We start from the raw sequence: 23,178 nt of genomic DNA on the forward strand, positions 1-23,178 counted from the left end.
GAAAAGAACTTTTCAGCATAAAACATAAATTTTTAATCCCACAGTTAAAAATTTAACCAAGAAGATTAATTTTCTACAAAAAAAATAATAATTTTCATAAAAATACTTCAACTTTTAATAAATAATTGATATTTCAACCAAAAAGATCAATTTTATACCAGAAAAAACGATTTGTCAACAAAATGCATAAACTTTTAATTATAAATGTTGAAATTTCAAAAACGAAGATTAATTTTATACAAAAAATGCATTTTTAAGAAGATACATGAATTTTTAACCAAATAATTTAATTCTAAACTGAGAAAATTAATTTTGTACCAGAAAAGACGATTTCTCAACTAAATGCGTCACTTTTTATTTAAATATTTGAATTTCTAATTTACGAAAATTTATTTTCAATAAAAAAACTAATCTTCTGCAAGGCAGTTGGAATTTTCTACCAAAATGGTGAATTTCCAAGACGAAAAGACGATATTTCTATAAAAAGAGTTAATTTTTCAACCAAATAGTTAAATTTTCAGTTAACAAATAATTATTTTTACCCAAAAGAAGAATTTTTAACATAATACATCATTTTTAACCATTTAGTTGAATTTTTAAACAAGAAGTTTAATTTAAGACCATAAAAGAATAATTTTAAACAAAATACATCAATTTTTAACAAAATAATTGATTTTTCAATCAAGAAGATTCATTTTATACCAGAAAAGACTAATTTTCAACAACGTTGAAATGTGATCTTTTTTAAATGAAAATTGAACTATTGGGTTGAAAATTTATGTTTTTGTTGAAAATTCGTTGTTTTTTTTAGTACATAATTATTCTTGTTTCCAAATTAATGTTTTTATTTGAAAATTTATTCATGGCAGTTAGATATTCATAATTTTGGTTGAAAATTCTTCAGGTTCACTGAAAATTTATTTATTATTTTGGTAGAAAATTAATGGTTTTAACTAAAAATTTAACTTCCATTTTTTGTTGAAAACTTGTGTTTTTTTTTTCTAGTATAAAATTCAATTATTTTGTTGGAAATTTATCTATTTTGTTGAAAATTATGAATTTTCACTTAAAAATTGAGAATTTTGACGTGGTTTAAATTTGAAAAAAAAACACAAACAACAGTTTTTAAAATAATAAGTTGAATTGAAACCGTTTTCAATTATGATAACAACATTCAGTTTACGAAGCATTATTCATAAATCTTTTACTTTAAAAATTCTTTATTTTAGATTTTTATTTTTAAACGGTTATCTTTAGTTTAAAGAATTTTAAACTGCAGTCTTGAAGACTTACACAATTAAAAATTAAAAGCGTTTGAAGTTGAAAATTTTTGGTAAAAAAACAGTATTATATTAGCAACTGTGAATATAAATAAATGAATAATTTTTTAATTTATCTATACTTTTAAAAACTAAACACTAATTGTATGATTAAACGATTCTAAATTCGTTCAAAGTTTAGGAATTTCCAGATTTTTACTGTTTCAATTCGAAAGTCTTAGTCATTAAAAAATGTGAAGGTGCGATTGCAATTGTATTAACTATTTACAAATTTTTAGAAAATCCTGCAGATTTAAAAAAAAAATCCTTAAAAACTTCCAGGTTCTTTTTCGACAATTCTGGAAATCTCTTGAAATCTCTTGAAATATTCTGTTAAAATAATTTTTCAATATGAAAAATCATTTTCAATTTTCCTACGAATATTAAGAAATTTTTTTTATTGTTTTGGACCTTTTCACAATTCTTAAAAAGTTTCTAAAGTTTTGTTTGAAATCTGAAAAAATTGACATTTTCTTTTAAATTAGGTAGTGGATATTTGCACCGAAATTTCTGTACGAATAGTCGAATTTTGTCGGCACACACACATAAGTCATTCATTCAAGCCATTTTTTTAATTTGCAGGATTTTCTTGAAGTTTTAGAAAAAATTCAGATTATTTGAAAAAGTTTTAAAACAACTTCTAGATTTCTCAAGATTTTGAAATAAAATTTGAAAGCTTTTCAAGGATGTTTAAACTATTAAAAATAAAAATATTTTGATTCTGGTTTCTAGCCTAAAATTACTTAATAATATAATTTTCAAATTTAAAAAAATTTATTGATTGATTTTTTAATTCTGAGTGTTGAAGATGTTAGAGTGGATTTGTATTTTTGGAACTTTATCAAAATTTTTTAACTCTATAATGTATGAATTTTTTTAATTCGGAATTTTGCAGTTTATCCTCATTTCATTTAAAATTGTTCAATTGAAAAGTGTCAGTACCTTCCAGTTTGTATGTGTAAGTTATTGAGCATTTGAATACAAAATTTTTGAATTGAAAAACTTTTAAACTTCCATTTTCAAAGTTTAAAATTCAAGAGTTCCACTTTAAATGCTTAAATTGGTCTTTTAGCTTTTATTACTTTAAATGGAAAAATCTTTACAATAGAGTTCGCATTTTAAATTTTATTTACCGGGAAAAATGTTTGCGAACCGGTAAATGGCCGGGAATTATTTTCTTCGACTAAAACGGTCACAATGAATTCCAATTCCTCTGAATTTTAAATGACCCAATTTCCAAAATCTTGAATCTTCAATTATTCAGTTTTTAACATTTTGACATTGTTATACTTTCAAAATTTCAATCTAAAATCATACTAGTTTCGGGATTCTCTCAATCAAATTAAAATTTTTTAATTTTTAGCACTTCGACTGCTAGTATACAATAAATCGCATCCCTGAATTTTCATTTATTAGGCACAAAAATTTCCTTATCCTTCTTATTATATGATTTAAAGTCAATCAATTTCTTGCAAATGGTTTTCTTATATTTAGTGACTTCCGCAATTGATAATATGTGTGAAAAAACCGTGGGTTTCGCACAGAGAGTTAATTCTTTTATACACCGGGAGAAATCGTGAATGTTCTCCGGTAGAATAGGGAGAAAACCGGGAGACGAAAATTTAGAAAATAAGAGCGTTATAATTATTTTTTTAACCGTGAGAAATCATGCATGTTTCCCGGGAGAATAGGGAGAAATCCGGGAGACGAAAATTTAGAAAATAAAAGAGTTACTTTTTTTATAAATAGGGACAAATCATGAATGCTTATCGGGAGAAATATTGGAGACGAAAATTTAGAAAATAAGAGAGTTAATTCTTATATAAACCGGGAAAAATCATAAATGCTTACCGAGAGATTCGGGAGCAATCCGGGAGACGAAAATTTAGAAAATAAGAGAGTTATAATTCTTTTATAAACAGGGAGAAATCATGAATGCTTACCGGGAGAAATCCTGGAGACGAAAATTTAGAAAATATGAGCGTTATAATTATTTTATAAACCGGGAGAAATCAGGAATGTTTCCCAGGAGAAACAGAAGAAATCCGGAAGACGAAAATTTAGAAAATAAGAGCGTTATTATTCTTTTATAAACCGGAAGAAATGATGAATGCTTATCGGGAGAAATCCGGGAGACGAAAATTTAGAAAATAAGAGCATTATTATTCTTTTATAAATCGGGAGAAATCATGACTGCTTACCGGGAGAAATCCGGGAGACGAACATTTAGAAAATAAGAGCGTTACAATTCTTCTATAAACCGAGAGAAATCGTGAATGCTTACCGGGAGAATCTGGAGCAATCCGAGAGAATCGAGAGAAATCCGGGAGACAAAAATTTAGAAAATAAAAGAGTTATAATTCTGTTTTTAACGTTGAGAAATCATGAATGTTTCCCGGGAGAAAAGGGAGAAATCCGGGAGACGAAAATTTAGAAAATAAGGGCGTCATTATTTTTATATAAATAGGGAGAAATCATGAATGTTTACCGGGAGAATCGGGAGCAATCCGGGAGAATCGGGAAACGAAATTTAGAAAGTAAGAGAGTTATAATTCTTTTTTTAACCGGGAGAAATCATGAATGTTTCCCGGGAGAATCGGAGGAGATCCGGAAGACGAAAATTTAGAATAGAAGTGCGTTATTATTCTTTTATAAACCGGGAGAAATCATGAATGCTTACCGGAAGAAATCCTGAAGACAAAAATCTAGAAAACAAGAGAGTTAATTCTTTTATAAATAGGGAGAAATCATGAATGCTTATCGGGAGAAATCCGGAAGAATCGGAAGAAATCCGGGAGACGAAAATCTAGAAAATAAGAGAGTTAATTCTTGTATAAACCGGGAGAAATCATGAATGCTTACCGAGAGAATCGGGAGCAATCCGGGATACGAAAATTTGGAAAATAAGAGAGTTATAATTCTTTTATAAACCGAGAGAAATCATGAATGCTTACCGGGAGACGAAAATTTGGAAAATAAGAGCGTTATAATTTTTTTATAAACCGCGAGAAATCATGAATACTTACTGGGAGAAATCCGGGAGTCGAAAATTTAGAAAATAATGGCCACCCTGATTATTTAAAAAAAAAAAATTTATGCAATTGTTCAATTCTTATATTGGTTGGCAGTGAGGTGGAGAAGTTTGTCCAGGCCAATACCCAGGAACTCTCGAAAGACAAATGGCTCTGTCCTCTGAGTGGCAAGAAATTCAAGGGTCCCGACTACATTCGCAAGCACATTTGCAATAAGCACGCGGAGAAAGTGTCGGAAGTGAAAGCCGAGGCAGAATATTTCAACAACTACTTGAAGGATCCAAAACGTCCTCAACTTCCGGAACATCCGGGAAACAAAGCTCCTGTCCGAGAAGCTGCACGCGAAGGTTTCTCCTCCTTCAACTCTGGGTAAGTTTGATTTACTAATCAATCTCAAAACTTTTACGACCATTTGTACATATATTTATTCATTTATTTATTTATATATTTTTTTAATAGAAGAATAATTGCAGTCATTAAATTATCAAATTTGATTTCTATTTTGTTAGCAATTTCGATATAATAGATTAAGCATTCAACATTCTAACACATTGCGCAGTTCTTTTTATTTCTTCCAGGCCTCACACGTAGACCGGTCCCTATATATTCCTTATTATTAATTTAATTAATTTTAAATAATTTTAAAGCATTTGATATATTTTAGGATAAATAATTTTCTAGAATTTCCGACGATGTGAAACGATTTTAGAGGACGTATGAGATTTTAAAATATTTTCAAAAGATTTCACGTTATTTTGTAAGATTTCCGAGGATTTCAATAATTTCAAGAAATTTTAGAACTCTCAATGTATTTTAATATATTTTCCATGATTTCAGAAAATATCATATATCACGGAATTTTACAATATTTTAGTGCATTCAAAGAATTTATTCTTTACAAGTGAGGTATTTTGTAGGGTTTTAAAGATTTGAAATTCATCCTGAATTCTTTGGAATTCTCATGAATTTCTATAAATTTACTTTTTTATACTTAATTCAGCTGATTTATTTATTATTATTATTATTTTTTTTTTAATGTTTTAATTTAATTGATCCTGGAGGTCATTTGATAAAATTATTAAAGGATTTGAAATATTTTAACTTATTTTTTTTTTTTGTAATTTCCTTGGCATTTTAAAGAGCTTTACAATTTTTTGAAAAATGTAAAAAAAATTTAATAATTTGGATTCTTTTAAAAGATTAGAAAGAAATTTTTAATTGATTTCAGTCATTTAATTGGATATAAAAGGATTCGAAATACTTGAGGATATTATAAAAGATTCTGAGGCGTTTTCAAGTGTTTTGAAAAGTTTCAGCCTTTCAAAAGATATTAAAAGATTTGAAATATTTTAAGAAACTTAAATAGATTCCCAGAAATTTTTTGTTTGTTTCAGTAGTTTTTCAAGTTTTTAAAGGATTTTAATATTTTAATGAATTGCAAATAATTTTTCGCAAGGCATGAGGGATTTCGTAGGGTTTTTCTAAAATTTGAAGAGATTTTCAAATATTTTTACAATTCATTTGTAAAAAAATTTTCCAATTTATTTGAATTCTTTTGAATTTATTTTGAATTCTTCGGTAATGACTAGTGGCGTCTTGTGTTAAAAATTAGTAGGTTTTCAAAGATTTGAAAGAATTAGAAATTTTTCTTGGAATTCACTCTAAATTCTTTGGAATTCTCTTGAATTTTTTTTAATATACTTCTAAATTCACTCAATTCTACCCGATTTAATTAATTTTTTCATGTTTTTGAATTGTTTTCAATTCACTTGATTGCTTCTTAAAGTCAGGTTGATTTTTCATGAATTTCATCCAATTCTTTTCATTTCTTTTAAATTTCTCTAAATTCACTCAAGATTTATTGTCATCGAATTTTTTTTAATTTAATAAAATTTTCCAATTCCTTTGAATTCTTTTGAATTTATCTTGAATTCTTCTGCAATAATTAGTCACTTCTTGTGTTAGAAATTAGTAGGTTTTGAAAGATTTGACATTTTTCTTGGAATTCATCCTGAATTCTTTTAAATTCTTTGGAATTCTTTAGTTGATGTTAGTAAAAGTATACCAGTATACCGACAATTTAAGATCTATTCTTTGCAATTCTCTTGAATTTTTTTAATTCACTTGATTGCTTTTTCAAATTTATCTTGATTTTTTTATGAATTCCATCAAATTCTTTTCATTTCTTTTAAATTTCTCTAAATTCACTCGAAATTTATTGTAATTAATCCAATTTTTTTCGATTTCAAAAATTTTTCCAATTTATTTGAATTCTTTTGAATTTAACTTAAATTGTTCTGTAATAATTAGTCACCTCTTGAATTAAAAATTAGTAGGATTTGAAAGGATTTGAAATTTTTCTTGGAATTCATCCTGAATTATTTTAAATTCTTTGGAATTCTCTTGAATTTTCTTCTAATCTACTTCTAAATTCACTCAATTCTACCCGATTCAATTAATTTTTTCATGTTTTTGAATTGTTTTCAATTCACTTGATTGCTTTTTCAATTGAGGTTGATTTTTCATGAATTTCATCCAATTCTTTTCATTTCTTTTAAATTTCTGTAAATTCACTCAAGATTTAATGTCATCGAATTTTTTGTAATTTAAAAAAATGTTCAAATTCCTTTGAATTCTTTTGAATTTATCTTGAATTCTTCAATAATTAGTCACTTCTTGTGTTAGAAATTAGTAGGTTTTAAAAGATTTGAAAGGATTTGAAATTTTTCTTGGAATTCACCCTGAATTCTTTTAAATTTTTTGGAATTCTCTTCAATTTTTTTTATTGTACTTCTAAATTTACTTAATTCTACACAATTCAATTCACTTGATTGCTTTTTAAATTGAGCTTGATTTTTTATGAATTTGTTCTAATTCTTTTCATTTCTGTTAAATTTCTCTAAATTTACTCAAAATTTATTATCATCCAGCAATTTTTTGTTTGTTTTTAAAATTGTTCCATTTTTTTCAATTTTTTTGAATTCATCTTGAATTCTTCTGCGATCATTAGTCACTTCTTGTGTTAGAAATTTGTAGAATTTTAAGGATTTAAAAGGATTTGAAAATTTTCTTGGAATTCACCCTGAATTCTGTTAAATTCTGTGGAATTCGCTTCAATTTTTTAAATTTACTTCTAAATTCGCTTAATTCTACTTAATTCAGTGAATTTTTTTTTTAATTTTAAAAAGTTTTTATTTAATTGATCCTGAAGTTTATTCAATTCACCTTGAATTCTTAAGCATCCCATCAAATTTTTTGAATTCGCTTGAAGTTTTTCTAATCTTATTTCAAAGTTACTGAATTCAATTAAGTTTGTTTTTAAATTGTCTTCAATTCATTTGGATGTTTTTTAAATTCAGCTCGATTTTTGATCAATTTCATTCAATTCTGCTCATTTCTTTAAAATTTCTCTAAATTGACTCAAAATTTATTGTAATCAATCAAATTTTATTGGATTTAAAAAATTGTTCCAATTTATTGGAATTCTTTTAAATTTATCTTGAATTCTTCTGTAATCATACGTCGCTTCTTGTTGTTACAAATTAGTAGGTTTTCAAAGATTTGAAAGGATTTGACATTTTTCTTGGAATTCAGCCTGAATTCTTTGAAGTTCTTTGGAATTCTTTTGAATTTTTTTTAATTTGCTTCCAAATTCACTCAATTCTACCTAATTCAATTAATTTTTTCATGTTTTTGAATTATTTTCAATTCACTTGATTTTTTTTTTAAATTCACCTTCATTTTTGATGAATTTCATCCAATTCTTCTCATTTCTTTTAAATTTCTCTAAATTCAATCAACATTTATTGTAAATCAAGTCGATTTTTTTTCGATTCTTACAATTATTCCAATTTATTTGAATTCTTATGAATTTATATTGAATTCATATTGATCCTGAAGTCTATTAAATTCACCTTGAATTCTGAGGCATTTCATTTAATTTTTTCAATTCCCTTGAATTTTTTCTAATCTTATTTCAAAGTTACTGAATTCAATTAAGTTTTTTTTTAATTGTCTTCAATTCATTTGATTATTTTTTTTAATTCTCCTTGAATTTTTACGAATTTCATTAAATTCTACTCTTTGATTTTAAATTCCTGTAAATTCAATCCATTTTCACGGAAATCAATGGATTTTTGTTGTTGATTTTTTAGCATTTTTCCCAATTCGTTTGAATTCTTTTGAAAAAAGTAGCCTATGAGCGTGACAAAAAGTATCCTTTGGTCTCTATATTTTTTCCCATGGGGACTGTGAGGCCTGTTCTTCGAAACTAACATTTCATCTTTACTAAGCAATTGGCAAGTTTTGAATAAAGTCGAATAATATCTACTCGGGTGTAGGTTTTTTCATTTTTTTTTTTTTTTTTTTTTTTCGTTTGTAAAGGAGATTAACATTTTGTAGAATTAATTTTGGAGGATAACTTGATATCTCAATTTTACCATTTTCCTTTTTCGATTGATTTACCAGTACTACCGGAATCGTACAGCTACCATTATCCCGAAAAACGTAAGCGAGTTTTTAAATAATAATTTGACCGTTTTTCTTGTGCAGGAAGTCTTCTTTTCTCTCTCTCTCTCTCTCTCTCTCTCTCTTTCTCTCTCTCTCTCTTTCTGACTTTTCAGTGAAAGTTGCACCATCTTGGAAAAGTTGCAAGTTAATTTTTAATTTCGGTTGATAATTGAGAAAAAATCGATTTTTTGTTTTGTTTTGTTTTTTCATTGATAAAATCAGATGGTGAGACTTTCATTACTCAAATTTAGTTTTCTGATTGGTAGTCTTCGTAATCTTGAATTGTTTCTTCTGCCTGCAAATTCTATTTCTTGTGCATATCTACTCTCTTCTTCTGAAAAATCAAATTTCACTATCTAGAATTAACTCGTTCATTCTTGTGAACTTTTTCAATTTCACTTTTTCTTTTACTTATTTCTTGCACTCTGAATTATCTTCTTTCACACTTTTTTATTTTTTATTTTTTATTTATATATAAGGATTTCTTGTTGCTATCACAAACAAGGCTGCCAGGAAGTCACACTTTTTTAAGATAAAATTACTTTTATTTTATGTAGAGGCCTTGGATTCACCACACTGTTGGCACTATTTCACCTTTTTTTTAAGGGATCACACTATTTTGCTACTATTTCGAAATAAAATCAGACTGAAGAAATTATTTTCACAATTTACTTGAAAATTTGTCTCCATTTTTTCGTGAATTTATTCTGGGGGTTTTTAAAAAAAAAAAAGTATTTCATCTTTTAATTAAGTAGTTCATTTTGCAACGAAAAAAGAATAATTCTCAATAAAAAAAAACTGCAATAGTTAATATTTTAAGCAAGAAAATAATTGAATGCTCATCCTCAACGAAAACAGATTAATACTTAACCAAGCAGTTTTATTTTTAATCAAGAAGATGAGCTTTCTGCAAGAAATTAAATTTCTAACCAAATATTTAAATTTTCAACAATAAAAAAGTGAATTTTTAATACAGGCGATTAATTTTCTACTAGAAAATTCAATTCCTCAATAAAATACATCAATTTTTAACCAGATAGCTGAATTTTCAATCCAAAAAAATAATCTTCGAGCCTAACAGGCAAAATTTTAACAAAATAGATTAATTTTTAAACAAAAAAGTATGAATTTTAAAGAAACTACATAAATTTTCATAAATTAGTGGAATCTATCATTTAAAAAGCTTAATTTTCTACCAAATTGCTGAATATCTCAGAAACAGGACGTATATTCTATAGAAAATAAATAAATGTTTTATCCGAGAGTATCAAACTTCAAGATAATAGTTCAATTTAAACCAAATAGTTAAATTTTCTGTCAAAAAGATGTATTTTTAATACAGAAAATAAATTTTTTACCAAAAATATAAATTTGTACAAAAAGCACCGAATTTTCAACATGATACAGAACTTTCTAACTAAATAATTAAATTTTCAAACAAGAAAAGCAATCTTCTACCCTAACAGACAAAATTTTAACAAAATACATTAATTTTTAACTAAATAGTTTAATTTTGAATCAAGAATATTAGTTTTTCGAAGGGAAGACGATTTTTTTTTAGATACATAGACTTTTATTCAAATAGTTAAGTTTTCCGATCAAGAAGATTAATTTTATACCAAAAAAGAAGAATTTTCAGCACACGACATAAATTAACAACCAATTAGTGTAAATTTATACACTAAATAATTTATTTTCGACAAAACTGACTCATCTACAAGAAAGTTTAATTTGTTACTTCATTCTTGAATTTTCTACAAAATTGTTAAATTTCTTAGAAAAAAGACGAATTTTCTATAAAAAAAAAAAAACAATATAATTTTTCACCGGAGAATATAAAATTTCAATTAAGAAACTTAATTTTTACCCAAAAGAAGAACTTGCTAATATAATAAATAAATTTTTAACCAAGAAGCTTAATTTACTACCAAAAAACAAACATTTTTTAACAAACTATATACATTTTTAATCAAATATTGAAAATTCAATCAAACAGATTAATTTTCTACAAGAAAAGACAAATTTTTAACAAAATACGTAACTTTTTAATGAACTAGTTGAATTTCTAAACTGAAAAAAATTTATTGTCATTACAAAAAACGAATTATCTACAAAAATGTGGAATATCCTACCACATAGTTGAATTTTCTACCAAATTAGTGATGTTCCCTGGCTAATTAACGAATTTTGAATGAAAAACAGTTGAATTTTCTACCCGAGAATATAAAATTTCAATCAAATAGTTGTTTTTTTCACCAAACAGTTAAATTTTCAGTTAGAAAAATAATTTTTTACCCAAAAGAAGAAATTTTCAACCAAATATTTAAAATTTTACCAAGAAGATTAATTTTTTATCAGAAAAGAACAATTTTCAACAAAATACATACATTTTTAACCAAATAGTTAAAAATTCAACGAAGAATATTAATTTATTACCAAAAGAAGATGAATTTTCGAAAAAATACATAAATTTTTGTAAAATATTGAAAATTCAAACAAAAAAATTAATTTTCTACGAGAAACGATGAGTTGTCAACAAAATTCTTAAATTTTTAATCAAACATTTGAATTTTCTACCAACAAATATGAGTTTTCAACCAAACACAACAATTCTAAACCAAATAGTTAAATTTTCAGTAAAAAAAATTATTTTTACAACAAAAAAAAAGTTGTCAATATAATACATAAATGTTTGACCAAATATTTGAATTTTCTACCAAAAAAGAAGATTTTTCAACACAGTACGTCAATTCTTAAAGAAATAATTGATATTCAAATTAAAAAGATTAATTTTCTGCCAAAAAAGACAAATTTTCAACAAAAGGCATAATTTTTCTAACCAAATTTAAATTTCTAAACGAGAAAAATTTACTTTTAATAAAAAAAAAAATAATCTTCTACAAAACAATGTAATTTTCTATCACGTTGTTTAATTTTCTATAAAACTGATGAATTTTCAAAACGAAAAGACTAATGTTCTGTACAAAATAGTTGCATTCTCAACCCGAAAATATGGAATTTCAACAAAAAGGTTCATTTTCAACCAAATAGTTGAATTTTCGATTTCAAAAAATTTATTTCTACCCCAGAAAATTAATTTTCAATAAAAAAGGTGAATTTTCAACAAAATATATCACTTTTTAATCAAATAGTTGAATTTATAAAAAAAAAAATTTTTTTGCAAGAAAAGATGAATTTTCAACCAAATAGTTGGATTTCTAAACAAAACGTTGATTTGAAAAACAATTTATGAAAGAAAAAACAGTTGAATTTTCAACCCGAAAATATGAATTTTTTAACTAAAAGAAGTATTTAAATTTTCACTCAAAAGAATTAATTTTCAATAAAGAAAAACGAATTTTCTACTACTGAACTGTTTAATTATATACCAAATTTTTGAATTTTCAACTTGAGAATATCCATTTTTTAACAGAAACTTGTGATAGCCGATAATTCAAAAAAAAAAAATCCTTAATTCTTCTACTAAAAGAGATTCATTTTCAACCAAACAGTTATATTCTTCATAAAAAATGGAGTGTCTACCAAAAAAGACAAATTTGTACAAAATACATCAAATTTAAATAATATATTTAATTTTTCTACCAAATTGTTTAATTTTCTGGCTATAGAAAAATGCATTTTCCACCAAACAACTGAATTTTCAACAAAAATGTTAATTTTTGACAGAAAAAGAATCTTTTTTAACCAGAGCGAGGCATTTTTAACCATAAAAAGGTGAAATTGCTTCAAAACAAGATGAATTTTTAAACCAAAAAGATCAATGTAAAATAGTTGAATTTTCAAGCAAAGAAAAATGTGTTGGTACAAAAAAAAAATTCAGTTACATTTTTGTAAAGTTTGCTTAACAAATAAAGCATATTTTACTTTATTTTAGATTCTTAATTTTGGTTTACATATAAATTTAAAACTTGCAAAATGTTACGACACTCTTTTTTCAAATTTGGACACTATTTGAACTGGTTTTTTTTTATCTCTGAAGTGAGTCCGATGCTTGCCTATTTTCCACTTTTTATTTTTACTTCTGCATGTTTTCCATTTATAAATAATTTTTCATTTTTATAATTCATGTCTTCGGATGGATTAAAAATTTAATAGTTTGTCAACAAAAGAGCTTGAAACTAAACTTGAAAAGAAATTTAGTATTTAAAAGTGAAACCGTTTTTAATTTCGCAATTTTAACCCTTAAAGGGCATACTGGGTGTAAAAGACCCAGCGACATATTTGCGCTTTAACAAAACGTACTAAATTCAAGAAAATGGAACATACGGCGCCAGATTAACAAATGACTTGAAAACCTATTTTTCTATGTCATTTTCACATATTTTTTATTTTTATCGTTTTTATACGCAGTTTAAGATCAATCAAATCGTTTAATCACGCAAAGTATGGTGTTTCATTGAATTGAAGCTTTTATTTTTTTTGAATAAATATCTGATTTGGAACGAACACTATCAGACTAATTTTATTTTGGAAGCGCAATATCTCGGGATTATTTAAGTAAAACTTTAAGTAAACATATCAAAAACTTCAAAAGTTATGAATTTTACAGTGAAAGAAGTCATTTTTTAATTTTTTCCAAAAAGTATTTTTTCAACTAATTTAAATTTCAAAAACTGTTGTAAACCCTTGTTTTCCTTAAACTAGATAGATTAAACATCGTTAATTAATTTTTTTGTAAAAAACTATCCAATACCGTCGTCACAGCACACCTTTGAATATCCTTGGGTGTTTAACACCCAGTATGCTCTTTATGTAATTTTACGGATGTGTGCCCTTTATGGGTTAAGATCGAGTTCGTCGAAATTGAAAACTTGCAATTGAGGATGAACGTTTGAATTTAAAAGAAAAGTTAAATGTTCTTACTGTTTCAATTTGTAGTTCAGTTTTGAGTATTTAAAATGTAACCCTGTGAAATTAACGCAAATTTAAATTGCGGAGGAATCTTCAAGCGGAAACTGGCAGGCCTGTTATCGTTAAACAAGAGCTTCCTCGTCAAGAAAATGAAAATAAAAATGTAATCTTTCGAATGATCAATTTGGTTGTGTTTGTAGATTCGGCGGTGGTTTCGGAGGAGGCGGCGGTGGTTACAGCGGCGGAAGAGGTGGTTACGGGGGTGGTTACGGCGGCGGAGGAGGCGGTGGAGGTTTTGGATTCGGCATGCCTCGTTCTAACCGTGGAGGTTTCAACCGAGGACGGTAAGAGGAAAAAGTCTAAAATCTGACCAGGGGAACCTACACTGTGCGGAATTTTGTCTGGATTGGATTAGAAGAAATTAAAGAAATTCGAGAGTAAAATTAAAGTGATAAACTTCAAATTCCTTAATTGACCAAACTTGCTATATGCCAAAGACCGTGATGCGAGAACTTGTAACCGGAAAATCCGGGTTCGATTCCTACTGCTGGCATTTTTTTTTATTAATATTTTTTTGTTACAATTGACTTAAATTTATTTAAATCAAGCTAAAATATTCATTTTAAACATTTTTTTGAAATGAAAACAAAAAGCTTGAAGCAATTTTTTGTTTAAAAACTTTACTAAAATAGAACTTTTTAATTGATTGAGGAAAAAGAAAAGCATGCGAGCAGTTTTCCGGTTTGAAAAGTACAATATTTTTTAACACAAAATAACATTTTGAAATAACTTCATTTCATAAGTTTTTTTGTTTATTAGTTTGTAAGGTTATACAAATATAATTTTCCTAAAATTCTTGTGAAAATTTTAAAGATTTTTGTACATTTCAGATATTTCAAACCAACGTTTCAATAAAAAAGTTCATTTTCAATCAAAAAGTTGAATTTTTAACAAAAAAAAAAATTATTTTCAACCTATTTCTTGTTTGAAAATTCATATTATGATTGTGAAAACTCCATTGAAATCTTTTTCAAGCGAAAATTCAACTATTTTGTTGTTGTTGAAAATTGATCTTTTTGATTTAAAGCTTCATCTGTTTTAGAAATTCAACTAATTGGGTAAAAAGATAAACTAAATTTTTTTTAATTTATTTTTTCGATTGAAGGTTTATGTCTGGTTGAAAATTTAACTGTTTAGTGAAAAATATATATATTTTTTTAATTCATGTTTTAACAGAAAATAAAACTTCCATTTTTTTAAGATTGATATTTTTTTAGTTAAAAATTCCTAAAATTCATGGGAAATCTTAAAATGATTGTTTTGTAATGAATTTCAGGAGTAAATCGAAAAAATATCACACAACATTTTGAATTAATTCCTAAATTCTTTAAAAAGCGTGAAAGATTTTAAAGCAAAATTGGAAAATTTTGCCATATTACATAATTTTAGAAAAAAATTGAGTAAGTTTAAGAGATATTCAAAAAGTTTGAAACGATTCACAAATAATTAAAACTTTTAAAGATTTTTTAAGAATTTTGTAAAGTTTCACGAAGATGAAAGAGATTTTTTCAGGTTCCTAAAAGAAATTCAAATAATTTTTTATTTCGAAAAATTAATTTGTAGAGATTATTTAAAAAGATTGTAGAAGATTTCAAAAATAGTCAAAGAAGAATCGGATAGATTTTAAGGCAATTTTTGTTAATTTTGCAGAATAAATAAAAAATGAAGGAAAAATTTGAAGGTTTCGAAGATCAGACAAAGGTTTTAAAAAAGTGATTTTTCTTATATTCGTGTAAAAATTTTAAATAATTTTTTTATTTTGAAAACTGAACTTTAAGAAAAAATTGGAAAAGGGTTTTAAACAGAACAAATATGAAATTTCGACAAAAAAGTTCATTTTCAACCAAATAGTTAAATTTTCAATTTAAAAAATGTATTTTTACCCCAAAAGATTAATTTTTAATAAAAAAGGTGAGTTTTCAACCAAATAAATAACTTTTTAACCAAATAGTTAAATTTCTAATAAAAACAAAAATTCATTTTTTGTCAAGAAAAGATGAATTTTCAAACAAATAGTTGGATTTCGAAACAAAAAATTTATTTAAAAAAAAAAAGAAAAAAAGTTGAATTTTCAACCCGAAAATATGAAATTTCAAAAAAAAGTTCATTTTCAAGCAAATAGTTAAATTTTCAATTTAAAAAATGTATTTTTACCCCAAAATATTAATTTTCAATAAAAAAAAGGTGAGGTTTGAACCAAATAAATTATTTTTTAACCAAACAGTTGAATTTCTAATAAAAAAATTAATTTTTTGTCATAAAAGATGCATTTTTAGCCAAATAGTTGGATTTCAAAACAAAAAATTTATAAAAAGAAAAAAAGTTGAATTTTCAACCCCAAATTATGAATTTGTAAACTAAAAGAAATATTTAAATTTTCACTCAAAAGAATCAACCAGAGTTACATTTATCATAAAAAAATTTGTTTTTTTATTACAAATTCGTCTGTTTTAGTACAAAATGGACCTTTTTGGGTTAAAAATGCAACTATTTGGTAGAAAATTTATCTACATTGTTAAAAATTCATTGTTTTTGGTTGAAAAAATTCGTCCTTTTAGATTGAAAATTCAATTTTTTCGTAGAAACTTCTTTTTTTGTTACAAAAATTCCATTTTTGATGCTACTGAGTTAACTGGAATCTTTTTTGGATGAAAACTTAACTTTTTTTGTCATAAAAAATTCTTTTCATTTAAGATAAGTTTCATATTTTTTGATAAAAATGCAACTATTTGCTAGAGAATTCAACAATTTTGTTAAAGAGTCATCCTTTTTGGTGAAAAATTCGCCTCTTTCGATTAAAAATTCCATTTTTCTGGTAGAAAATTATTTCTTGTTAAAAAATTCATAGTTTGATCCTGAAAATTCGACTAAAATCTTTTTCAACAGAAAATTCAACTATTTTTTTGAAAACTAATCTTCTTGATTTAATTTTTTTTAATTGAAATTTCAACTACTTGGGTCATAGTTTAGCGACATTGTGCATTTTTTTTATTGAAGTCTTATGTCAATTTGAAAATTTAACTGTTTAGTGGAAAACACTTCTTTTTTTTTTTAGAATTAATTTTCTAACAGAAAATGAAAGAAATTCGCTTTTTTTTTGTAAGAAAAATTATCTTTTAGTTTGAAATTTCCCTTTTTTGCGTAAAAATTCATCAGTTTAGTGAAAAATTAATTTTTTGTTGAACAGTCTTTTTTTTTTGTTTAAAAATTGCATTTTTGTAAGGAATATTTGTCTTTTGGTTTGAAGGTTCAATAATTTAGATAAAGTTTTATATATTTTTTGATTGAAAAATTTTAATTTGTTGGAAATTCGTCTTTTTGGTTTTAAAATTCTTTTCTTTGTTTGTATAAATTTTATTCTTTTTTTATTAAAATATAAACTATGACACTTTTTTGTTAACAATTTTTCTTTTTAGGTTGAATATTTCATTATTATGTTAAAAATTAAATTGTTTTTGTTGAAAATTCCAGTTTTTTTTTTCGTTAATTTTTTGGTTGAAAATTTAACTCTTTTTTTTAACTTTCTCTTCTTTATTTTAAAGTTTATCTGCCTTAGCAGAAATTAAATCGTTTTTTGATCAAAATGCAAGTATTTGGTTAAAAATTAAACTATTTGTCAAAAAGCCATACTTTTTTCCGTTGCAAATTCTTTTTTATTGAGAATTGAATCATTTCGTACAAAATTTACTTTTTGTTTAAAATTTAAATGTTGGCATTAAAAAGTGTACTAAAATACTTTTTAAAAAATTGTCGTTTTTTATTAAAAATTCCTCTTTTTTAGTACAAATTTCATCTTCCTTGGATAAAAATTCATCTGTTTTAAGAGAAATTTCGTCTTTTTTTATACATAAAAGTTCAATTATTTGGTTGAGAATTCAACAATTTTGTTGAAAATTCATGCTTTTTGGTCGAAAAAATTCGTCTTTTTTTTAATGAAAATTTAGTTTTTTTTTTTGTAGAAACTTATTTTTTGTTACAAAATTCGTATTTTTATCTTGAAAAGTCAACTGGAATCTTTTTTGTGTGAAAATTTAAACATTTTTTTGAAAATACATATTTAAAAAAAGTGCATTTGTTTTAAAAGAAATGTCCTTTCTTTTTAAAAAATTCAACTATTTGGTTGAGAATTCATCCTTTCTGGTTGAAAAAATTCGTCTTTTTGCATTGAGAATTCAATTTTTTTCGTAGAAGCTTTATTTTTTTGTTACAAAAATTCAATTTTTGATATTGCTGAGTTAACTGGAATCTTTTTTTGATGAAAACTCAACTTTTTTTGTAAAAAAAATTCTTTTGCTTCTGAATAAATTTCCTATTTTTTTATAAAAATGCAACTATTTGATAGATATAAATTTGAAAAAAATAAGGAGATTAATTTTAAAACAAAAAGATTAATTTTCAACGATATAGATGAATTTTGGACTAAAAAAGAAAAATTTCAACAAAAAACGGAAATTACATTTTGAAATACAAATTTTTTTATCCCTACTGGTAAATTTTGAACATAAATGATGAATCTTCAACAGGAATAGTAGTTGAATTTTATGCAAAAAAGATGAGTTTTCAACTAAAACAATGAATCTTCAACTAAAATAGTTGAATTTTCAACAACAAAAATTAATTTTTACTAGAAAAAGATAAATTGTCAACAAAAACTGAAATAATTATGTTTTAATTTATAAAATCAATTTTCAACAAAAAAAGAACGAATTTTGAACAAAAAAGTTAATCATTTTATAATAAAAAATTAAGTAAATAAATTTTGAGTTAAAAAATAATTGTTTAACCAAAGAGATGAATTTTTAACTAAAATTGTGGAATATTCAACTGGAACTGGATAATTTTCAACCAAACAAAAAAAAATTCAACAAAATATTTAAATTTACGGCAAAAACTTTCTTTTTATGAAAAAACAAAACAAGTTTTCAATCAAACAGCTTATTTTTCAACAAAATAATTTGGAACAAAAGAGTTGAACTTTCAGCTAAGAAATTTTATTTTCAACCTAAGAGATGAATTTTTGATTAAAATTATTATTATTTAATTAGAACACTTACAGTTTTAACTAAAAAGAAGAATTTTTAAACAAGGAGAATAAATTTCAAAAGAGAATTTACTGAGTTAACTGGAATATTTTTTGGATGAAAACTCAACTTTTTTTGTAATAAAAAATTCTTCTGCTTTACGATATATTTCATATTTTTTGATAAAAATGCAACTATTTGCTGGAGAATTCAACAATTTTTTTTTATTAAAAATATTTGTCTTTTTGGATTGAAAATTCATTTTTTTTGGGAAAAAATGATTTCTTTTAAAAAAATTCATAGTTTGATATTGAAAACTTGACTAAAATCTTTTTCAACCGAAAGTTCAACTATTTTTTTTGAAAATTGATCTTTTTTATTTAAAACTCCATCTGTTACAGAAGAAATTTCATTGACAATTCTACTAATTTGTTTAAAACATTTGGTTGAATCGCTTTGTTAAGAAATCACTTTTTTTGTTAAAGATTTATATTTTAATTTGAAAAGTTATCTCGCTGATTAAAAGTTTAATTCTCTTGTTATACATTTTTTTAATTGAAAATTTAACTACTTGGGTCAAAAAAAAAGCGTTAAGTTACATTGTGAAATTTTTTTATTAAAGGCTTATGTCTGGTTGAAAATTCTACTCTTAAGTGGAAAATACTTCTTTTTTTTTTAGTTTAGAATTAATTTTTTAACATGAAATGTAACTTTTCCATTTTTTTAAGATTGATATATTTTAGTTAAAAATTCGCGTTTCTTTGTTGTTGTTAAAAATAATTTTTAGTTTGAAATTTCCTTTTTTTGCGTAAAAGTGCATCAGTTTTGTGGAAAATTAATTTTTTGTTGAGCAGTAATATTTAAAAAATTCTTTTCTTTTGTTTTATAAATTTCATTCTTTTTTCATTAAAATCAAAACTATGACACTTTTTTCTTGACAATTTGTCTTTTCAGGTTGAATATTCAACTATAACGTTAAAAATTCCATTATTTTGCTAAAGAGTTTTATTTTAAAGTAGAAAAAACTTTTGTTTGAAATAAATTAATGTATTTGAAAATTTTAAAATTTTTATATGAAACACTGTAATTTCTGAGTATTTCTGAGCTCAAAAATATTTTATATTCAACCGCTGATTAACCTGAACACTAAAAATATTGTTAAAAATCATAAATTCTCTTAAATTCTGTCATATTTTTGGTTATGTAACCTGAACTTAAATTCTCGGGAATTTAAGAACTCTAGGCCTGATGTAGGGGTTCCCCTTGTGAGTAAATTGAAACTGCAAATTGAATTTTAATCTTATTTATTTTTTTTTTTTTGAAATTTTTGATTGAATCCTTAAACTGTATTTGTTGAAATAATGTTTTCAGAATCGCTCCGGAGTCAGCTTCAAGGCCTATTGTTAGTTATAATGACTTGGACCAGCTAGACATGGACATGTTCTAAATTTTAATAATTCCGCTAAAGTATTGTTAGAGCTCGGAAAGAGTGGGCGAAAGAGAAAGAAAGAATGGGCGAAAGAGAAAGAAAGAATGGGCGAAAGAGAGAGAGAGAGAGAGAGAGAGGTCTGGGCTCTAAAGCAAAAAAGCTGGTACAAAATTAGCACTAACTATATATTTTCCTAAGTTCTCATATTTTCTTATGTTTTTTGTCAGATTGTAAATTTCTGATATATACTCACTCAGTGACTAATCAAAAGAGATTTAAAAGAGAATAAATAATTGCTGATATAGGAAGCAAGAAGAGTTGCGTTTTAGATGAATTTTATCCAAGCGAGACGTTAGTTAATATTATGAGAATCGTACGACGTTGTACATAAAAGAGACTAAGAGAGAGACTAAGCAGCCGGTTAATTTAAAAAGGGGAACAAATAAACGTGCTTATTGCTAATCAGTCGTTTTTTTATTTTCCTATTCCACTGGTATCCCTGTCCGGTTGGTCTGATGTCTGTTGCACAAAGGATAACCAGTTTTCATCTTGTATTTTTCATTTTCAGTGCAGCTTCGATTCGATTCGCCCCTCCTGGCGGAGAGAATTTCAAAGATCAACACAGTTTTTAATCCACTTTCTTTTTATTTATTTATTTATTTACTGATTTAGTTTTTGGGACGACTGAAAAATCCCGAAAAATCAAATTCGCTAATTATAAAATTGCCGGCCTAAAAAATAATTTGTAAAAATCATATCTCGTTATTGTGTTTGTAATCAATAAAATATATTTATTGGAAAAATTGTAATTGTTTAATTTTGGGAATAGTTCAATTTTAATATTTTATAATTTGGCTATTTTTTGTCGACAATTTGATTATTTGGGAATTTTATTTTTCGGGATTTTACAATCGTCCCTATTTTTTATTTTTCTAGATTTTAGTTGGGGGATGACATAATTTTTTTGGCGAAGAAATAATTATCGGCAGAGAAAATTAACGAATAATGTCAATTTCAAAGAAACTGACCAGAAAAATTCCAGAAAAATTTCTGGAAACTATTTTACATGTTAAACAAATTTCAAGTGATTTAAAATGAAATGTTTCGAATGATTGGAAAATTCCGAAAAATAAAATTCCGGACACTTTAAAATTCCCGAATATAAAGAAATGAAAAATTAATTTTATAATTAATAAATTTTTAATTGTAAAGATTTAATTTTCTGTCCGGAATTTTCCAATTTTTACTACCAATTTTTCCAATTTTACTACCGCATCAAGAATTTGATTTTTCAGGATTTTTCAGTCCCGATTTTTTTATATTTCGGCAATTTTATAATTTCGAGAGATTTTTTATTCCCGAGTTTTCCAATTCCTGAATGTTAATAATTGAAATTTTTTCAATTTTATTTCTTTATTTAAAAAAAACAATAATCAAATATTTTTATAAAAAAATTACTTTTAATCTTAAAAATGTCTGAAATTATTGTTTGTATTTAAAATAACTGGGACGACTGAAAAATTCCGAAACATAAAATTCGAAAATAATAAAAATACCGAATTGGAATATTCCCCAATAATGAAATTCTCGACAGAATATTGCTAAATTGAAAAATTCCCGAAATTAAAGAATTGCGATTTTTTTTATAAATATATTTTATTGATTACAAGTACCATAATGAAATATACATTTCTTAATTATTGTTATTCAAATAATAATTTTAGGAAACTTTAAACATGAAAAATCTTTTGTTTTTATAAATATTGAATCATTGTATTTTTAATAAATACATCATATTTATTTAAAAAAAGATTAATTGTTTAAATTCGGGAATTTTTCAATGGAATGACTGAAAATCTCGAAAAATAAAATTTCCGGCACTAAAATTCACGAGCTCGAAAACTCCTTATTAATAAAATTTTTCAAGCATAAAGTTTCCTAATAATAAAATTCCGAATAATGAAATTAACCAAACAATTTTTAATATTACAGAATTTTAATTAATATTACAGAAGTTTAATTAATTAAATATGTTTCTTAAATCGATGCTTAAATTCAAACAGTAATTTTAGAAACTTCAAACGTTTAAAAAAAATTTTGCCAATAAAAAGATTTGATCACTGTATTTTTAATAAATAAATATTATTCATAATAAAAATTGTCTTATTGTATAAATTCGGCAATTTTCTGTCGAAATTTTATTCTGGAATTTTATTATGTGGGAATTTTAGTTTTCGGAATTTTTCATTCTCAAGTATTTTAACAGATAAAAAGTATCAAATTATTTTTTATTTGCTCAGGAATTTAAAATTTTGTTATTTCAATATTAACGGTCATTTGAAATTCCTGAAATTTTCTATAGTTTAGTTAAATTATATTTCGGAATATTTCAAATTTGTTCCTGAATTATATTCCTAAAGTCTTTAGTGTTTCAAAAATTGAAAAAAATCAGGATAAGATCTTCAAGATTCTTTTTTCTTATTGGAAATATTTTGAACTGATTTAAAATCTTTTCAAATTTTCATAAAAAATTAATTTTACACTTTCGCAATATTTCAACTTTGTTGATAAACTTTTTCGGTAGTTTTATTATTTTTTTATTTACGAGTTTTATTTTTTGATTAATATTATTATTTTTGGTATATTATTTAAAAAAATTATTTTAGAATTTAAATGGTTTAAGATTCAAAACCTTTTAATTTTGATATTTCGAATATACTGAAAATAAAATAAATAGATTACAAAAAATCCCAAATTATGAAATTCCCGAACTTAAATAATTAAAGAGTTTTATTAAAAGGTTTTTAATTAAAAAAAATAAAATAGAGTTATATGTTGATGGATAATTTTTGTTAAAAATGTTTCATGTATTTTTTGAATTATTGTTTGAATTAAAAAAATAGTAATAATGTGCACATTTCCAAACAAAAAAATTT

General features: G+C 24.8%; 1 protein-coding gene across 1 annotated transcript in view; it reads left to right on the plus strand.

The window, feature by feature from the left end:
- LOC117183046 (serrate RNA effector molecule homolog) overlaps nt 1–23,178 on the plus strand; it is a 93,731-nt gene that overhangs the window by 66,868 nt on the left and 3,685 nt on the right. Inside the window, exons 14-16 of the mRNA XM_033376199.1 lie at nt 4,448–4,720; nt 8,819–8,857; nt 13,933–14,076. Coding sequence (XP_033232090.1) covers nt 4,448–4,720; nt 8,819–8,857; nt 13,933–14,076 — 456 coding nt within the window. The remainder of the gene's footprint in view (nt 1–4,447; nt 4,721–8,818; nt 8,858–13,932; nt 14,077–23,178) is intronic.

Source organism: Belonocnema kinseyi, chromosome 2 (assembly GCF_010883055.1).
Source record: "Belonocnema kinseyi isolate 2016_QV_RU_SX_M_011 chromosome 2, B_treatae_v1, whole genome shotgun sequence".
In the NCBI taxonomy this organism is placed as follows: Eukaryota; Metazoa; Arthropoda; class Insecta; order Hymenoptera; family Cynipidae; genus Belonocnema; species Belonocnema kinseyi.